The sequence below is a fragment of the Phyllostomus hastatus genome, unplaced genomic scaffold (genome assembly GCF_019186645.2).
Source record: "Phyllostomus hastatus isolate PE091 unplaced genomic scaffold, TTU_PhHast_1.1 phas_scaffold_129, whole genome shotgun sequence".
Classification (NCBI taxonomy): Eukaryota; Metazoa; Chordata; class Mammalia; order Chiroptera; family Phyllostomidae; genus Phyllostomus; species Phyllostomus hastatus.
This window is the reverse complement of record NW_025334009.1, coordinates 5,655,107-5,669,546: the sequence shown is the minus strand read 5'-3', so window position 1 is coordinate 5,669,546 and position 14,440 is coordinate 5,655,107. Positions and strand designations below refer to the sequence as shown.

The window sequence follows — 14,440 nt, the reverse complement described above, 5'->3', positions numbered from 1 at the left end:
AATTTGGCTTATTATAAAAATATTCTAAAAGCATTATGTCATGCTTAACAGATCTCCCTACAGGAGAACTTTCTCAATCTAAATTAATTCACTTGGATGAATTGATAATTTGCATTTTGTTTCCCAACTTTCCAACCTCTGAAAGAAGGAAAGTGAGTTGCCACAGGTCTCAGGACCTCTGGCTGCGGGCTAAACCAACTTGCAGGAGAGCAGGGCTGAGGTCGGAGCCGAGCCGCCGTCAGTCCCCCCGGCTCACACTGGAGGGGCCGTCTCCGCCAGAGCCAGACAGCTGGTCCTCGCCAGGGATGCCCCTCTGTCTCGCAGTGTCTCTTACTTCTCAGGACAGAGGGGGCACGGCGAACCTTAACTAAGTTAAAACACAAGGCATGCCAAGACTTAACGCCCAGGTAATAATAACCAGCAAAGAAACAGAAAAGTGTAATGATTAGAAAGCTGGACATCGGGGAATTAGTTTACTACTGAGTCCAATTCAAAAAAAAAATTCAGAAATTTAAATAACCTGTCATTTTAATACTTGCAACTCTCTCTCTAAAACAGCTGGTTATATTGTTTAAACCTCTGCCGATACAATTTAAAACCCAGTGAAGGGTAAGTTTATCAGTCCCCAACCCAAAACCAACTTACCGTCTTCTTGTGAGGCAGGATACGGATAAATGTGGTGGGAAGCCTTTGACTTCTCATCCGTAAACGTCCCCTGAGAAGCAATAAACAAATCATGTAAAAATGAAGCACGTGGCCAACAACCTGTAAGATGCCAGGTGCAAGCTGCCCAAGAATTATAAAGGCACTATATTTCATGTACATTTTTAAAGTAGTATTTTAAGACTACAACATTTTTATTATTCCTAGTCAAGGAAAGAGACAGTGATTGATAAGAGCAAACAAAAACAATCTACAGACACAGTTACATTGTTCTATGGGAAAATAACCCAAGTGCCCTTAGCTAATTGTTTCCAGTTGACCTTATCAGTAACATGAATACTTCTAATTCTCCAAGTTACTACGAAGTCATTGTGAATCATCACGAGTGTTTGAACCGACGCAATGCAGGTTCGTGGCCATGAACATACGTAACCTAGGCTGCGTATATGCAGAATAGACGCTGACGTGGCCCGAGCGTGTACACAGGGTTAGGCAAACGCAGGTTTACAGTTGTTTGCATGGAAAATAATACAATAATTAATATGCAACACGAGAACACACTCTGTGTTTCACACACTAATAACTATAAACCTACTTTTGCCCCATCGGGGTATGTTACTGTCGCTCTAAGTTATGTCAGGAAAGTGGACGACATAAACGCCGAAGCTGCAGCCAGCGCACAGCACACGTCTAGGCCCGGAACAGGACCTGGACGCCATGCCGACACAGGAGCGCGCCATCTGCAGACCACGAGCACAATGAGACGTCTTAAAGTCGGGTGCAAAGAGCACCTTGACAAATCTCCTGAATTTTGCCTTCGACCATGAGCATTTACCAATTATTAACATTAGAAAAATATAATGCTATTTTCAACTGGAGGAAAATTCTAAAACTTAGGGCTATATAAAGGTGAATGAGCTACGAAACAGGGCAAGAAATCCTCCATCACCAGAAGTGTTTGGGCACCCTTCTGAACAGCCCCAGGAAAGGCTGAGGAGGAGGCGCAACATCTCATGTGCGCGAGGCGACACAAGAATGCGACGTGTACAACTTCGGCCTTTCCGAGTCCGTCAGACAGACCCAGGTTTAAACTCAGCTGTGCCCTTCTGCATGTGCAGAATGTTTTGTTGCTTCATTGTCTTCTGTGAAATGGAGTGGTAACAATTAGTAACCACTCACAAGAATTTTGTTAGGACTGAGTTAACAGATGTAGTGAGCTAGGAATGGTGACAGACGCACAGTAAGAGCTCAATCAGTGAAGTTATTAATACGTTTTCAATGCCTGAGTGGAGGTCTGACCAAGAGCATTCAACAGCAGCACCACTGTCAGCTTTCAAGGTCTCCTCTCTAAGAACCTGTGAGACCAGAAGATCCTTACAGCCCTCTGGAGGGTGTCCCTAGAAAACAACCACTTAAAGTCAGATTACTTACGAACTATGGCAACTAAATGTTCAGTATAAACTGCGAGAAAACACAAACTTTGTCCAGGATCACTCGGTAGCAGTAAGAGTCAGCAATGTTAGCTCGAAGGCAATAACCAGTGGGTTAATGTGTCCCATTTCCGCCCTCCGTCGCTCCACGTGTAACAGAGCTACAGTGGACAGCAACTCCCACACTCAGTCCCAAAGAGAAAAGCAGGCAAAGTGATTTGTTCACTCATAATGCTAGTGAAGTGCGGAACTGGATTTCACACTGCTGATACAAAAACACAGTTACATTGCCTTTCTCTTTGGTAGGAATGTTTTATATGTTTATACATAAACTACTAAATCTCTGACAGTAAGCAGTATTAGAAGCCTTTGTTTTAGGAACTTGGAAGATATTTTACCAAAAGCTAAAACATAATTTAGCTGGCAATCTCTCTTGCAGCAGAAAAAATAAGGGTATTCAGTGAGGCTTCTCACTTAATTTTAAGGACTGATAAAACGGTCAGTCACTCAGATGATATTATTTCAGAAAATAATCTTCTCCCTGGGTCTCCTCAGCTAGGGGACACGACACGGTCTGCCTGCAGTGTGGCCCCACGGAGTCACGGACCTGCAGGCAGGCAGCCAACACCTAAGGTCTCAGCCTAGAATTACAGGGAAGAGGTGGGGATGCTGGAAGACAGCACTGGTACATGTGAATCAAGACAGGAGTGAGCCTGTGCGGAAAACAGAGTTTCTAAGTCACTTTATAAATTTTATTTTATTTTTTTCAAAAAGATGTTTATTTATTTATTTTTAGAGAGAAGGAGAGGGAGGGAGAGAGGGAGACAAACATCAGTGTGAGAGATACATCCACTGGTCGCCTCTCACACACCCCCAACTGGGGACCTGGCCCACAACCCAAGGGTGTGCCCTGACTGGGAATCGAACCAGCAACCTTTCGGTTTGCAGGCCGGCGCTCAATCCACTGAGCAACACCAGCCAGGGTGCAAGTCACTTTTTTAAAAAGCTACAAACATCATAACACCTATAATAAAAGGAAGGCCAGGTTTATCTGAAGTAATATCTGATCTCCTCCAACAACTGTGTCACCAACCCACACTGTGACTTTGGGGTCACGGCGACAGAATACACTGATTGGTCTCTTTTATGCTCCACGAGTGCATTTCACAATGAGGCCATGAAGACTCCATCCAATGACTTTATCACACGCTGCTGTAGGACACACACGGGTGCTGCATCACCGCGCAATTCACCGCACACGGACACAGCAGCGTGCCGGTCAGACCTCGGTGACGCTGGGGGCGAGTGCCGCTCCGGGCTTACAGCCGCAGGTGGGGGGAGAGAAAACTAACCAGCTCTCTGCGAACCCAGAGAGAAAACCTTCCCTTAACGCAGATACAGACGGAAATCAGAAGCCACCACGGCCGAGTCCGACCAGAGGTTTACCACCCACTACACGGCGCTTCTGAGGTGGGCGCGTCTATTACCTGATGCCGCTTGACGATGTCCTTCAGTTTGTTGGCCAGCTTCAGGTCGATGTCTGGCATGAGGTAGATGTTGGGTCTGGTCAGACAATTGCTCTGAGAAAGAGAAAACAGACTTTTAATTCTCTTGGTTTTGAAGTATATCACGTTATTTATACATCACCCTAATGGCAAAAGTTTTGACTCAAATCTGTAACTGCTTAAAATGGGAAGATGTACTCTGGAATATAAAAGACTGTAAAAGTCTTACTGTCACTGTAAAACTTAGGTGTCCAGAGGCTAATGGCATCTCCAAAACTCTCTTCTACAGCCAGGGCACAGCGGGACAAAAAGGCGCTGAGAATTATGACCCGAGAAATCATCACAGTGGGGAGAAGGGGAGGTAAAGGTCAACAAGGGTGCAGGGGGATAAATGGTGATGGAAAAACGTAAGTAAAAAAGATTTTAAATCATCTTTTTCATTAAGGTACCAAATGGACATATTAATCCCCCTAGTCAATTTGACCTGAACTCACCGTAACAGTTCACTGTAGTGTTTTCACTACATCTTGTGTGGCTTGGGAGAGGTACATTACTTAAAATATAAAGACTCTGGATTATAGCTCTTCTCCCCCCATTTCTGATTTTACATATAGCAGTGGTTAAAATATGCATATTAAGAAAGATATACAAGAACTATACAATATATGGGTTTAAAGTAATGTAAGACATATATGAAGGACTTGAAACCCTAAGTTTGATAAAAAAGAAAAAGCCTATTTGAAGAAATGAATAAAAATGGCAAATATTACCACAGAAATAATAAATTTAAAAAAAACATGCATATTAACCACCTGACCCATCACCAGAAATCAACCAACCAACAAAAATGCTCCATTATTTCTCTAGCAAACAGTCCATGAGACAAGTTTTAGGCATTAAGTTAATGAAAATACCTAGCTAAATTTTTGCCAGCTGCCTCACCCCAGGAAGGTTAATTCAATGATCAATATAAATTACCAATCAATAAAAATATCAATACTCCAAAGAAAAAAGAAGAAAATTTAGTGTTCTCTCCTCTAGGTTATAATCTAATTGGGGGAAATAAGATCTATATTTATGGCACAACCATAAAACAAGTCCCAAAAAACTCATGGTATAAACAAGCAACTAGTAGGATGAGACAGTATTTTATATTAAATATAGAAGAGATTCAAATAATGGGTTTGGTGAAATTAATAAAGAAAAGTATCACAGATCATTTCACCAGAAGTTCAAGGTCAATGCCCTGGCTGGTATGGGTCAGCGAATTGAGCGCTGGCCTGTGAACCAAAAGGCTGCAGGTTCAATTCCCGCCTGGTCAGGGCACATGCCTGGGCTGCAGGCCAGGTCCCCAGCTGGTGTGTGAGAGGCAACCGATGGATGCTTCTCTCATACATCAATGTTCCCCCCTCTCTTTCCCTCCCTTCCTCTCTCTCTAAGAAAAATAAATAAAAATCTTTTTTAAAAAGTTTAAGGTCAATAATCTACAAATGACAAGTTTTACTCATACTTTATGCCTCTAATCCTTCCAAAACCCATGAAAATAATGGAACAATGGACTTCAGAAAATTTTTCTTGGAACTAGAAGTATATCCCAGGAAAAATTTGTAACAGTTTCACTTTCCCAGTCACCTGCACCAGTGTTTTTTCAATATTCATGAACATCTCAACATTGCGATCCATCCGGGACGGGTTCTGCAGATCAAACCTCCGCCTAAAAGAGAAAAAATAATTAATCTGTCTCCCGCCTTAAACAAAAGTGAGTTTGCTGTAGGAGTCAATGCAAACGAGTTGGACAGATTTGGAAATTAAAGGGTATTTTCTCAACAGTAATAAGGAAGCAATGCCAACTCCTAAAAGACTAAATTTTAAGACATTAAGATTCACTCCAGTCAAAATCAAGTATCTGTTCCATGAAGTATCCCATGTTCCTTAAATCTAAGGTGTTTGATATCATATAAAAAAGTGGTCCACCTATCAAAGGCAGTGAAGTACTGTACCATTCTTCAGGTACAAGCAGTCTATCGACTTTGTATATGCTTACAGGTCCTTTGTTCAAATGCAACAACACTGTCTATGTTCTCTGAGATCACTATTGTCCTAAACGTGGTGAAATTCATCTTGTTACCTTTTCTTCAAATCTTCCCCCAATGTCTATTTCCATGAGTACCAAAGCATAACATTTTGGTGCTGTCTTCAACTATTATTGGTTGCTTTCATATGGTTACATATTTATATATTTGAATGCTTTTTCTAAGCATTTTTTTAAACCCTCAGCCAAGGAGAGGTTTTTGTTGATTTGGTGGGGGCAGGGAGGACATGTGAGAGAGAAAGATTGATTGGCTGCCCCCCAGAGGTGCCCCAACCCAGGACCAAGCCCACACCCCGGGTACAACCTGGGTTCGTGCCCTGACTGAGGAGCGAACCCGCACCCTTTCTGGTGTACAGGACACCGGTGCGAACAACTGCGCCACCCCGGCGGGGCTCTCCACACTTTCTGTTCAACACTTACTCTGCTTTTGTCCTATTTTAATTCCGGGAGAGAAGCACAGCTTAGTGACCGAGAGTGTGGGCTGCGGAGTGGAACTGCACGGGGCCCTAACCCTGACCTGCTTTTTATTTATGTAGTGTTGAGTGGCTTTCTAACCCAAGAATCAACTTCTTCATGAGACAACGGCCCACTGTGGAATTTTGTGAAGAGTATAGACATTAAGAGCTTAACACAGTGTTTATGCTGTCAGTACCTGGTCGATGAACGTTAGTGAGAGTGATACTATTTTTGAAACCACTACCGCCACGCACTGGCTAGGGAGAGGCGGTCTGCGTCCCGAGGGCACGCTCCGAACTCGCAGGCTGTGCCCTGGAGATGCTCCCCACGCCGCCAGCCTCTCTTTCTGAACGCTCCAGGATGCCACCGCCCACTGAGCGAGCGGGCTGACACTGTCCCGCGCAGAATCAGCCCAGAGGCACGTGCCCCACGCGTGACTGCTGTCTCCCTTCAGGCCCCAGCACACCGTGGGCACGCTCAGCGCGCTGCTGCGGCGGCGCGTGGGGTCCCCGAGGCCAAGGACCAGGGCTTCGCGGTTTCTCCCAGGTAGCCTTCGTCACTAACAGAAGTATGTGTCTTCGTAACACAAACCACTCAATAAACTAGTATTTATTACGACTGAGTTTTAATATTATGACTGTTTCATTCATGAGCTAAGATTGAAATGCTTCCCAAAGTAATTCCAATTAAAAAATTAAGGAAACTGTCCACTAAAGCACAGACGTAAATAATTTAAAACAGAACCAGCTCCAGTTTTAAAAATGGCATCTACAGACCAGACAAAACCTGCCCCGGTGAACCATGTAGACTTAACCTTGGGACGCAGAACTCTTCCTTCAATCCCGTCCTCCCGTTTTCCGGGGTGCCCCTTCCCTAAGCCCTCCTGGGGAGGGGCGGTGGGGGAGCAACGCCACACAACGCCCCCTGACTGGCAGGACGGCAGACTACAGCCAACTAACGGAACAGCCTCTGACAGCTGACAGCTGACAGCTGCCCACACTCCTCTGCCACAGTTACCCCCCTCCCCGCAACCCGAGGTCACCTTCCGCGGGCTCCTGATGACAGGAGAGCCAGGCCCACAAACGCACCGCTCATGGAACCGCTCACACGGCCTGCGCACACCGCTCAGACAACAAACGGCGCCCTGAATGTCTGATGCAGACCCTGGGGCTCGCCGAGGGGTTCTCTCTCTCTCAGAGCTGAGGGACTCTGAAAGCAGCCGTTCCAGAAATGTCAACAGGGCGGTGTGATCTGAATATTAAAAGCTAAATAAATCTGTTAATAGAGAAAAAAATCAAGTATTTATTCTACCTTTCCAACTGTTAATAAAGTTTCTCTTCAGAAAAATACCCCAGCTAATAAATGAAGAAGGAGAAACAGTGTTCCATAAGGAATCATCTAAGTAACAACAGGGACCTGTACCTACACAACGGAACGTCTATCATCTGATTCTTGCCGAATCGCAACGGCCCACGTGACAGAGCTGTCACAGCAGGGTGACTGGGGGCACTGAGCTCCGAGGGCCACCCGCCACGGACGGACAAACACCCGACACAACACACTTCCCGGTGGAGAAACACGGCGGTCCGCGGGGGCTGCACTAAGCCCGCACGCAACGCTGCTGGTGGGCCCTGCGACTTCAGGGGAAACAGCGTACGAAGGAACAAACCGCACCAGAGGCCAAGCGACACAAACCAGGGTCAGGCTCCTGCGGCGCGGCACGTCGTCGCTGGGACGGAACTATGCAGAACGAAGGGTGCTGCTGCCCACGCTGCTGCCGAAAACAGTGCAACACCACAGACCAACCTGAACCTGAGTCAAACTCAGCCTTCGGATCTAACCACACATTACTGGACGTTAAACAATACCCTATGGGCAGAACAGCAAAGTCAGTTAAAACGAGGACAATTCTAAAAGGCAACCAGCGTTGTAGAAATAACTTGCAAGGAAGAAAAAGGAAAAGAGATGAGAAAGAAAACTATCAATTTGTTTAGAGTGACTTAAGTCATATCAACCAAATGCAATGTACAAATCTTGTCTGAGTGCTGATGCAAACAAAACAGGAACCGTTCATGAGATAATCAGGGAAACCTGAACACTGAGTAGATATTTAATAATATTTGTAAATTATCGATAATTTTCTTAGTTGTGATAGTGGCACTATTATGTTTTAAAAACCCTTTTGGGAAACACGCACACAGTGAGATGTTTACGGATGAGGTTACAGAGTCAGAGGCGCGCCCGGCAGCCCTGGCCGGGTGGCCCCGCTGCACGAGTGCGTCCCGGGCACCACGGGACCAAACGTGAGCCCCCCACTGAGAGCTCGTCAGCGATGAGTCTTCTGCTCTGCTCTCCTCCGGTGTCTGCTGGGCAAGGCTTTGCAGCAACCTTTCAATGCAACGTGATACCGAATGTCTGTCAAAAGGGCCCTCAATAACTGTGTTGCTCCAATTTTGCAGCCTCTTGTAAATCTATCTAGTGATGTTCTCTTTGCATCCTCAGCTGCGTATAGAAAATAGAGTCTGAATACAAATAATCAACTACGGATCCCAGAGAGTTAACTCCTTGGAGAGTGGTGTGAAGGGCTGGGAAGGCAAACTTCTAAAAGGCAAAACAAAAGTGCCCTGGGCCGGGGCAAGGCCAAGAGCAGGCAACAGCAGAGAAGGACCACTGTGTGGGAAGTGACCCCAGTGGGCCCCGACAGAGGGGCTTCGGTGCAGGGGCAAGCGAGGAGAGCCTGCAGACCGCCACCAGAAGGGGGGTCCTGTACCGCGGAAGGGGGGCCTGTGGCCTAGAGACAATCAGCGCCTGGAAACAGGCAGCACGCGAGGGGAGGGAGGTCTGTCCTGCACCCCGAAGATGCAGACCAAACACTATACTCCACTGGGTGTGTAAGTAAATTGGTTTGGCTCCTTGCTATATTACATGTTTAAATAAAAAAGCTGGAGGACTAGCAGAAGAAATGTTTTACGCGTGCTATTAAATAAAATGAATACCTCTTCCCAGGTTAAACTATCTACACTGCCTTTGTGCTAGAATGACCACTGACTGACCAGCACGTCTCCACGTGACGCATAAGGACCACTTTTAGAGCGCTCTTTGAAAATGCCGCTTCTCAGGAGCTGACGACCTGTCCGCGAGGCCTGGTGATTCGTATTTTTAATAAGGACTCCAAGTGATTCCTCAAGTTCGAAAGCTACTGCCAGAGAGAGGGAGGGAGGAGGGGGAGGAAAAGGGGGAGTGACGGGAGAAGCAAAACCGCAGGCACAAGAGCAGGGACTCCCCCCCCACCCCGGGCTCCGGCCGCACTGCCCTGGCGGGAATGTGGACCCTCCAAGCCAGACCCGTCCTCTCTGTCCCGAGGAGGCCAACTGGACGGCTCGCATGCTGAAGGCCTAGCTCAACTGAACGTTAAACCCCTACCTTTCAGCACCCTGTAAGTTCAGAATACACATGTATTCACAGTGAGCTTGCCTTCTAATCTGCTGATAACGCACGCCCATCCATCGTCCACATACAACCACGTATGAGAAGTAACTTGCTTAGGAGATGCAATGGCTGTTTGATATTTTTCTTGGGTGTCGGCACAAAGTAAATTAGGGCTCTAAACCAAACACAACTAATTGGCATGTTAATCATAATGCACCTACAGAATTTTCTAACACCATACAAAGAAGGAACAGGATTCAGCATAAAATAACTTCTATTATTACCTCAAAACATGTAAATAAAAAACTTACCATCCCTGTTCATTTTTATACTTGTAAGCAGCCCCAAGGACGTGACACAAGGTGCCTCCAGCTTTGAAATCCATGAAACATTTTGCCTAAAAATGATACAAGTTACACATGAGAAAAATATAAGTTCTGACAAAATTACTTATTTCTGAACTCTAAGCTATAAACTCAAAGATATAAATAACTATAAATAATTCCTTAAGTACTTTCTGAAACAAATGAAGTATAAATAAATTTTTCCAAAAAATAGATTAAAACATTTTCTTTCCAAGTTCAATTAACATATTACTCTTTAAGTAAAATCTGTAAAAAGATTTATAAAAAATTCATCAAAAATGTTTCAGAAGGAAACACTAATGGACAAAATATTGATATATAACTAACTCCACTGGTAAGTATAAAATTTGATTCTTAAAACGTAAAATTCCAGTAACAATTTCCAATATGGTTTTCCTATAGAATAAGAAATATTAGTACACATTCAATTTTTTTCAAATTTGGTTTCCTGAGTTTATTTACTTTTTTAAGATTTTATTTTTTAGAGAGAGGAGAAGGGAGGGAGAAAGAAAGGGAGAGAAACATCAGTTGCCTCTTGCATACCCCCAACTGGGGACCCAGTTGGCAACCTAGGTATGTGCCCTGACTGGGAATCAAACCAGTGACCCTGCAGTTCACTGGCCAGCCCTGAACCCACTGAGCCACACCAGCCAGGCCCCTAACTTTAAATTATCAAAAACTGAAACTGAATTTTGATTGTATTTTAATGACCAAACACTGTAGCACTACATTTAACAATAATATAAACGTATAGCTAAAATCTGCACAACTTAAAAGATATGCACTTCATGGATTATAAATAAAATCAAATAAATCATAAGACCTCAAATAAATCAAATGCTGAATAATTTCCACAATATGGAAGGAAAACTTAATTATGGGCCCATCATCAAATGGGCTAAAAGATGAAGTGTTAGAAATATATCATGCATTTTTTTTCTTTGAAAACTACTGACAAAATATTGGGTTAGCCAAAAAGTTAATTTAGTTTTTCCCGTACGACGGCTCTAGTAGCGCTTCATTGTCTTTAACTTCATTCAAAATAATTTTGTTAGAATGTATTGTGATAGCTGTCGTTATCAGCATGCATTAAAAAAAAAACAAAAACAACAACTCAGCGCCCTTGCTGGTGTGGCTCAGTGGACTGAGTGCTGACCTATGAGCCAATGGGTCACTGGTTCGATTCCCAGTCAGGGCATGTGCTTGGGTTGTGGGCCAGGTCCCCAGGAAGCGTGGGGGGGGGGGGGGAGAATGTGAGAGGTGCCCACACATTGATTTTTTTTCTATTTCTCCCTCCTTCCCCCTCTCTAAAAACAAATAAAATCTTTAAAAAAAACTTATCAAAATTGTTGAATTTTTGTGCAGCCATTTTAATATTAAAGATGAAACAAGATTTGCAACATTTTTGGCATGTTATCCTTTATTATCTTAAGAAAGGTAAAAACACAATGAAACACAAAAGAAGATTTCCGCAGTGTATGGAGAAAGTGCTGTGACTGATGGAACGTGTCAAAAGTGGTTTGTGGAGTTCCTTGTACTATTGACATTTTGGCCAAATAATTCTTTGCTGTGGGATTCTCTTACGCATTAGAAGATGTTTAGCAGCACCCCTGGCCTCTACCCACTAGAAGCCAATAGTGGGAGATAGCCAACATACTCAAAATATCCTAATCAATTAAGTTATTGGTGAAAATGAAAAATGTCTTTTATTTAACAGGAAAAAAAACCTAAATGGACTTTTCTGGCCAACCCAATGAAGAGAACTACGTGATGTCAAATATCACTAAGAAGAGAGACAGCAAGTAGAACAGTGGTTGCTAGGGGCTGAAGAGGGAGAACAGGGAGTTACTATTTCACGGCTTCAGAGTCTCAGTCTGAGAAAATGAAAAAGTTCTAGAGCTGGGCAACGGCAATGTTCTCACAACAATGCGAATACATTCACTACCACTGAACTGTACACTTAAAAATGATTAAAATGGTAAATTTTAGGTTACGTATATTTTCCCACTAAAATTTTATTCAATAATCAATAAAATTTTAGAAAGTAAGAAACATTAAGTATCATTAAGATGAGCTCTTTCAGCCTGGGCTGGTGTGACTCAGTGGACTGAGCACCAGACTGCGAACCAAAGGGTTGCCGGTTTGATTCCCAGTCAGGACACGTGCCTGGGTTGTGAACCCAGTTGTGCCCCCAGTAGGGGGCGTGCGAGAGACACCCACATATTGATGCTTCTCTCCCTCTTTCTCCTTCCCTTCCCCTCTCTCTGAAAATAAATAAATAAATAAATATATATATATATTTTAAAAGAGCTTTTCCAAGTTAAGCTGACAAGCCCACTAAGTCCGTCTGGTTATCCCGTCATTTTTCAAATACATGGGTTCTGAGTTCCTCATTTATTCTGCCCAGTGCTATGCCCAGTGCGTCACAAACCCTGCATTACATATTCCTAAACAAATACATGTGGATGCAATTCTTATTGACAACTTGAGAAAATGCACAATCCACAATTCTATAGCATTCGCATCCGAAATCAGAATAGTATGCTAGGTAGGTACTTACTAGGATAGAATGCGACCTAGTTCTCCCACTGAGCCTTCCGTGTTCGAACCCCCAGGGACTGGTCTCAAACATCTGAAACCACACGTGCATGTCACTCCTGCACACGCACCCACCACGCACCGCACAGCACTGAAATGGCTGCTTTGTCGGTGTATCTGTAATATGAACTCCTTGAGGACAGAACAGTGTCTTATTCAAATCTTTCACACTAGTATTCAATAGAGTGCCTAATGCAGGTAATCAATAAAAATTTTCTCAACAGTTCAAGTGCACTAAAATAATTTACAAAGTCAGAGCTGTGCTGAGAAATATACACTGAACAGACCAGAACGATAAGACATCTATAGATACAGTTTAAGATTAAGGTCAATTTTTGGACAGATATTAAATTTGAGAAATTAAATCGTTATCACATACGGGCTTAAGGCTAACTTCTGTCAGCCACTAAAGGGACAAGTGATGGATGAAAAGGGAGAAAGCTGAGGCCTTCAGTTTTCCCGTGGTAAGGTCTGAACAGAAGAGGGAGATTCGTGCACCTGTCGTGGGCACCAGCTCCGGTAATACAGTACGAGGAAGGCATCCTTGAAGATGGGGCAGAATGAAAAACAAAGAGAGATGCTCACCATACCTCAAAGATTCTTAGAGCTTGCTTAAAAATGGATTTGGGATTCTGATCCTCAGGGCGCCAAGCTCAGTATCAGACCCGCCCAGATTAAAAAGAAAGAAGTCATGGACCAGAGTCAGGGGACCCCAGCTAAAGGCAGACCTGAGACTCCTCAGGGACACCCACTGGGCCCTGCCGGTACTCCCTCACTCAACCGCCCCAGGGGCCTTGCTCTGACACCAGACCGGCTGGTTCTTCAACGCTCTCTGAAGCAGAAGCAGATTGGTGTGGGTCAGTGCCTCTTGATTAGCATTAAAAAAACTAAAGAATACAGGGGCAACAGGGCACAGAAACCTGAGCCTTCCAGAGACCGCTCTTGGGTGCGGCCTCAGCAGCTGCAAGCCCCCCCCAGTTAGAGACGCCGGGGTCAGGGACCGCTCCACAAGCTGCTTCTATTCCGGGCTGCGTGACCACACTGCTTTTGATAAGCCGTTCTCTCTCTGGCGGCTGAGCTGGAAATTCAATCTGATCCTACCCCGGACGTATGTAAGTGGTCTCCTCCTATTTATAGCCCACCTAAGATTCTGCTGAGCAGAACAAAACCTAGAAAAGCCACATGTAGGTGCAAACCTTAAAACGGCTTTAAACTTGTGCCAGCATCTCCCTGACGGGTTAATAACAAGACACCAGTGCCAGCAGCTGTTACAGAGGAGGGGGGCGGTGTTTTGGCGTGGGTCGAGCACGCTCTCGCACACGACGTCACGTTCTGGCCTCTGCATCAGCAGAGGTGAGGCGTGAACAACGGAGCAGAAACTGAGTGTGCCCGAGAAAGGAAGTTCACCAGGATTCAGTCACCTTCACACCCGAAAACAAATTGTGGGGGAAAAACACTTGACTCCAGAACCCCGTGACAGTAAAATAATTCACAAGTTTCTTTGTGTATGTTAACTGCTTTAGAGCTTAAAACAGTGCTTTCTAGACACAGTTTACAATGTTATTAGTAAGGGAAATTACAATACAGTTGACCTTTGAACAATGTATGGGTTTGGGGCACCAACGCCCCCTTCCCCACTCAGCACAGTTGAAAATCTGCACACTCACCTTTACGTCCCCCAAACTGAACTACTACTGGCCTATTGGTGACGAGGAGCCTTCCCGAAAACATACACAGTCAATGAGCACATATTTTGTATATGCGTTATATAGCGTATTCTTAACAATAAAGTCAACTAGAGTAAAGAAAATATATCAGGAAAATCACAAGCCCTGGCTGGGTAGCTCAGGCGGTTAGAGCATCACCCTGATACAGCTAGGTTAGGGGTTCGATCCCTGGTCA

The 14,440-nt window shown here is 44.4% G+C and overlaps 1 protein-coding gene across 1 annotated transcript in view; it reads right to left on the bottom strand.

The window, feature by feature from the left end:
* SMARCC1 (SWI/SNF related, matrix associated, actin dependent regulator of chromatin subfamily c member 1) overlaps positions 1-14,440 on the bottom strand; it is a 103,051-nt gene that overhangs the window by 76,832 nt on the left and 11,779 nt on the right. The window contains exons 3-6 of the mRNA XM_045856603.1: positions 9,887-9,972; positions 5,231-5,312; positions 3,581-3,673; positions 646-715 (exon numbers count right to left, since the gene is read on the bottom strand). Coding sequence (XP_045712559.1) covers positions 646-715; positions 3,581-3,673; positions 5,231-5,312; positions 9,887-9,972 — 331 coding nt within the window. The remainder of the gene's footprint in view (positions 1-645; positions 716-3,580; positions 3,674-5,230; positions 5,313-9,886; positions 9,973-14,440) is intronic.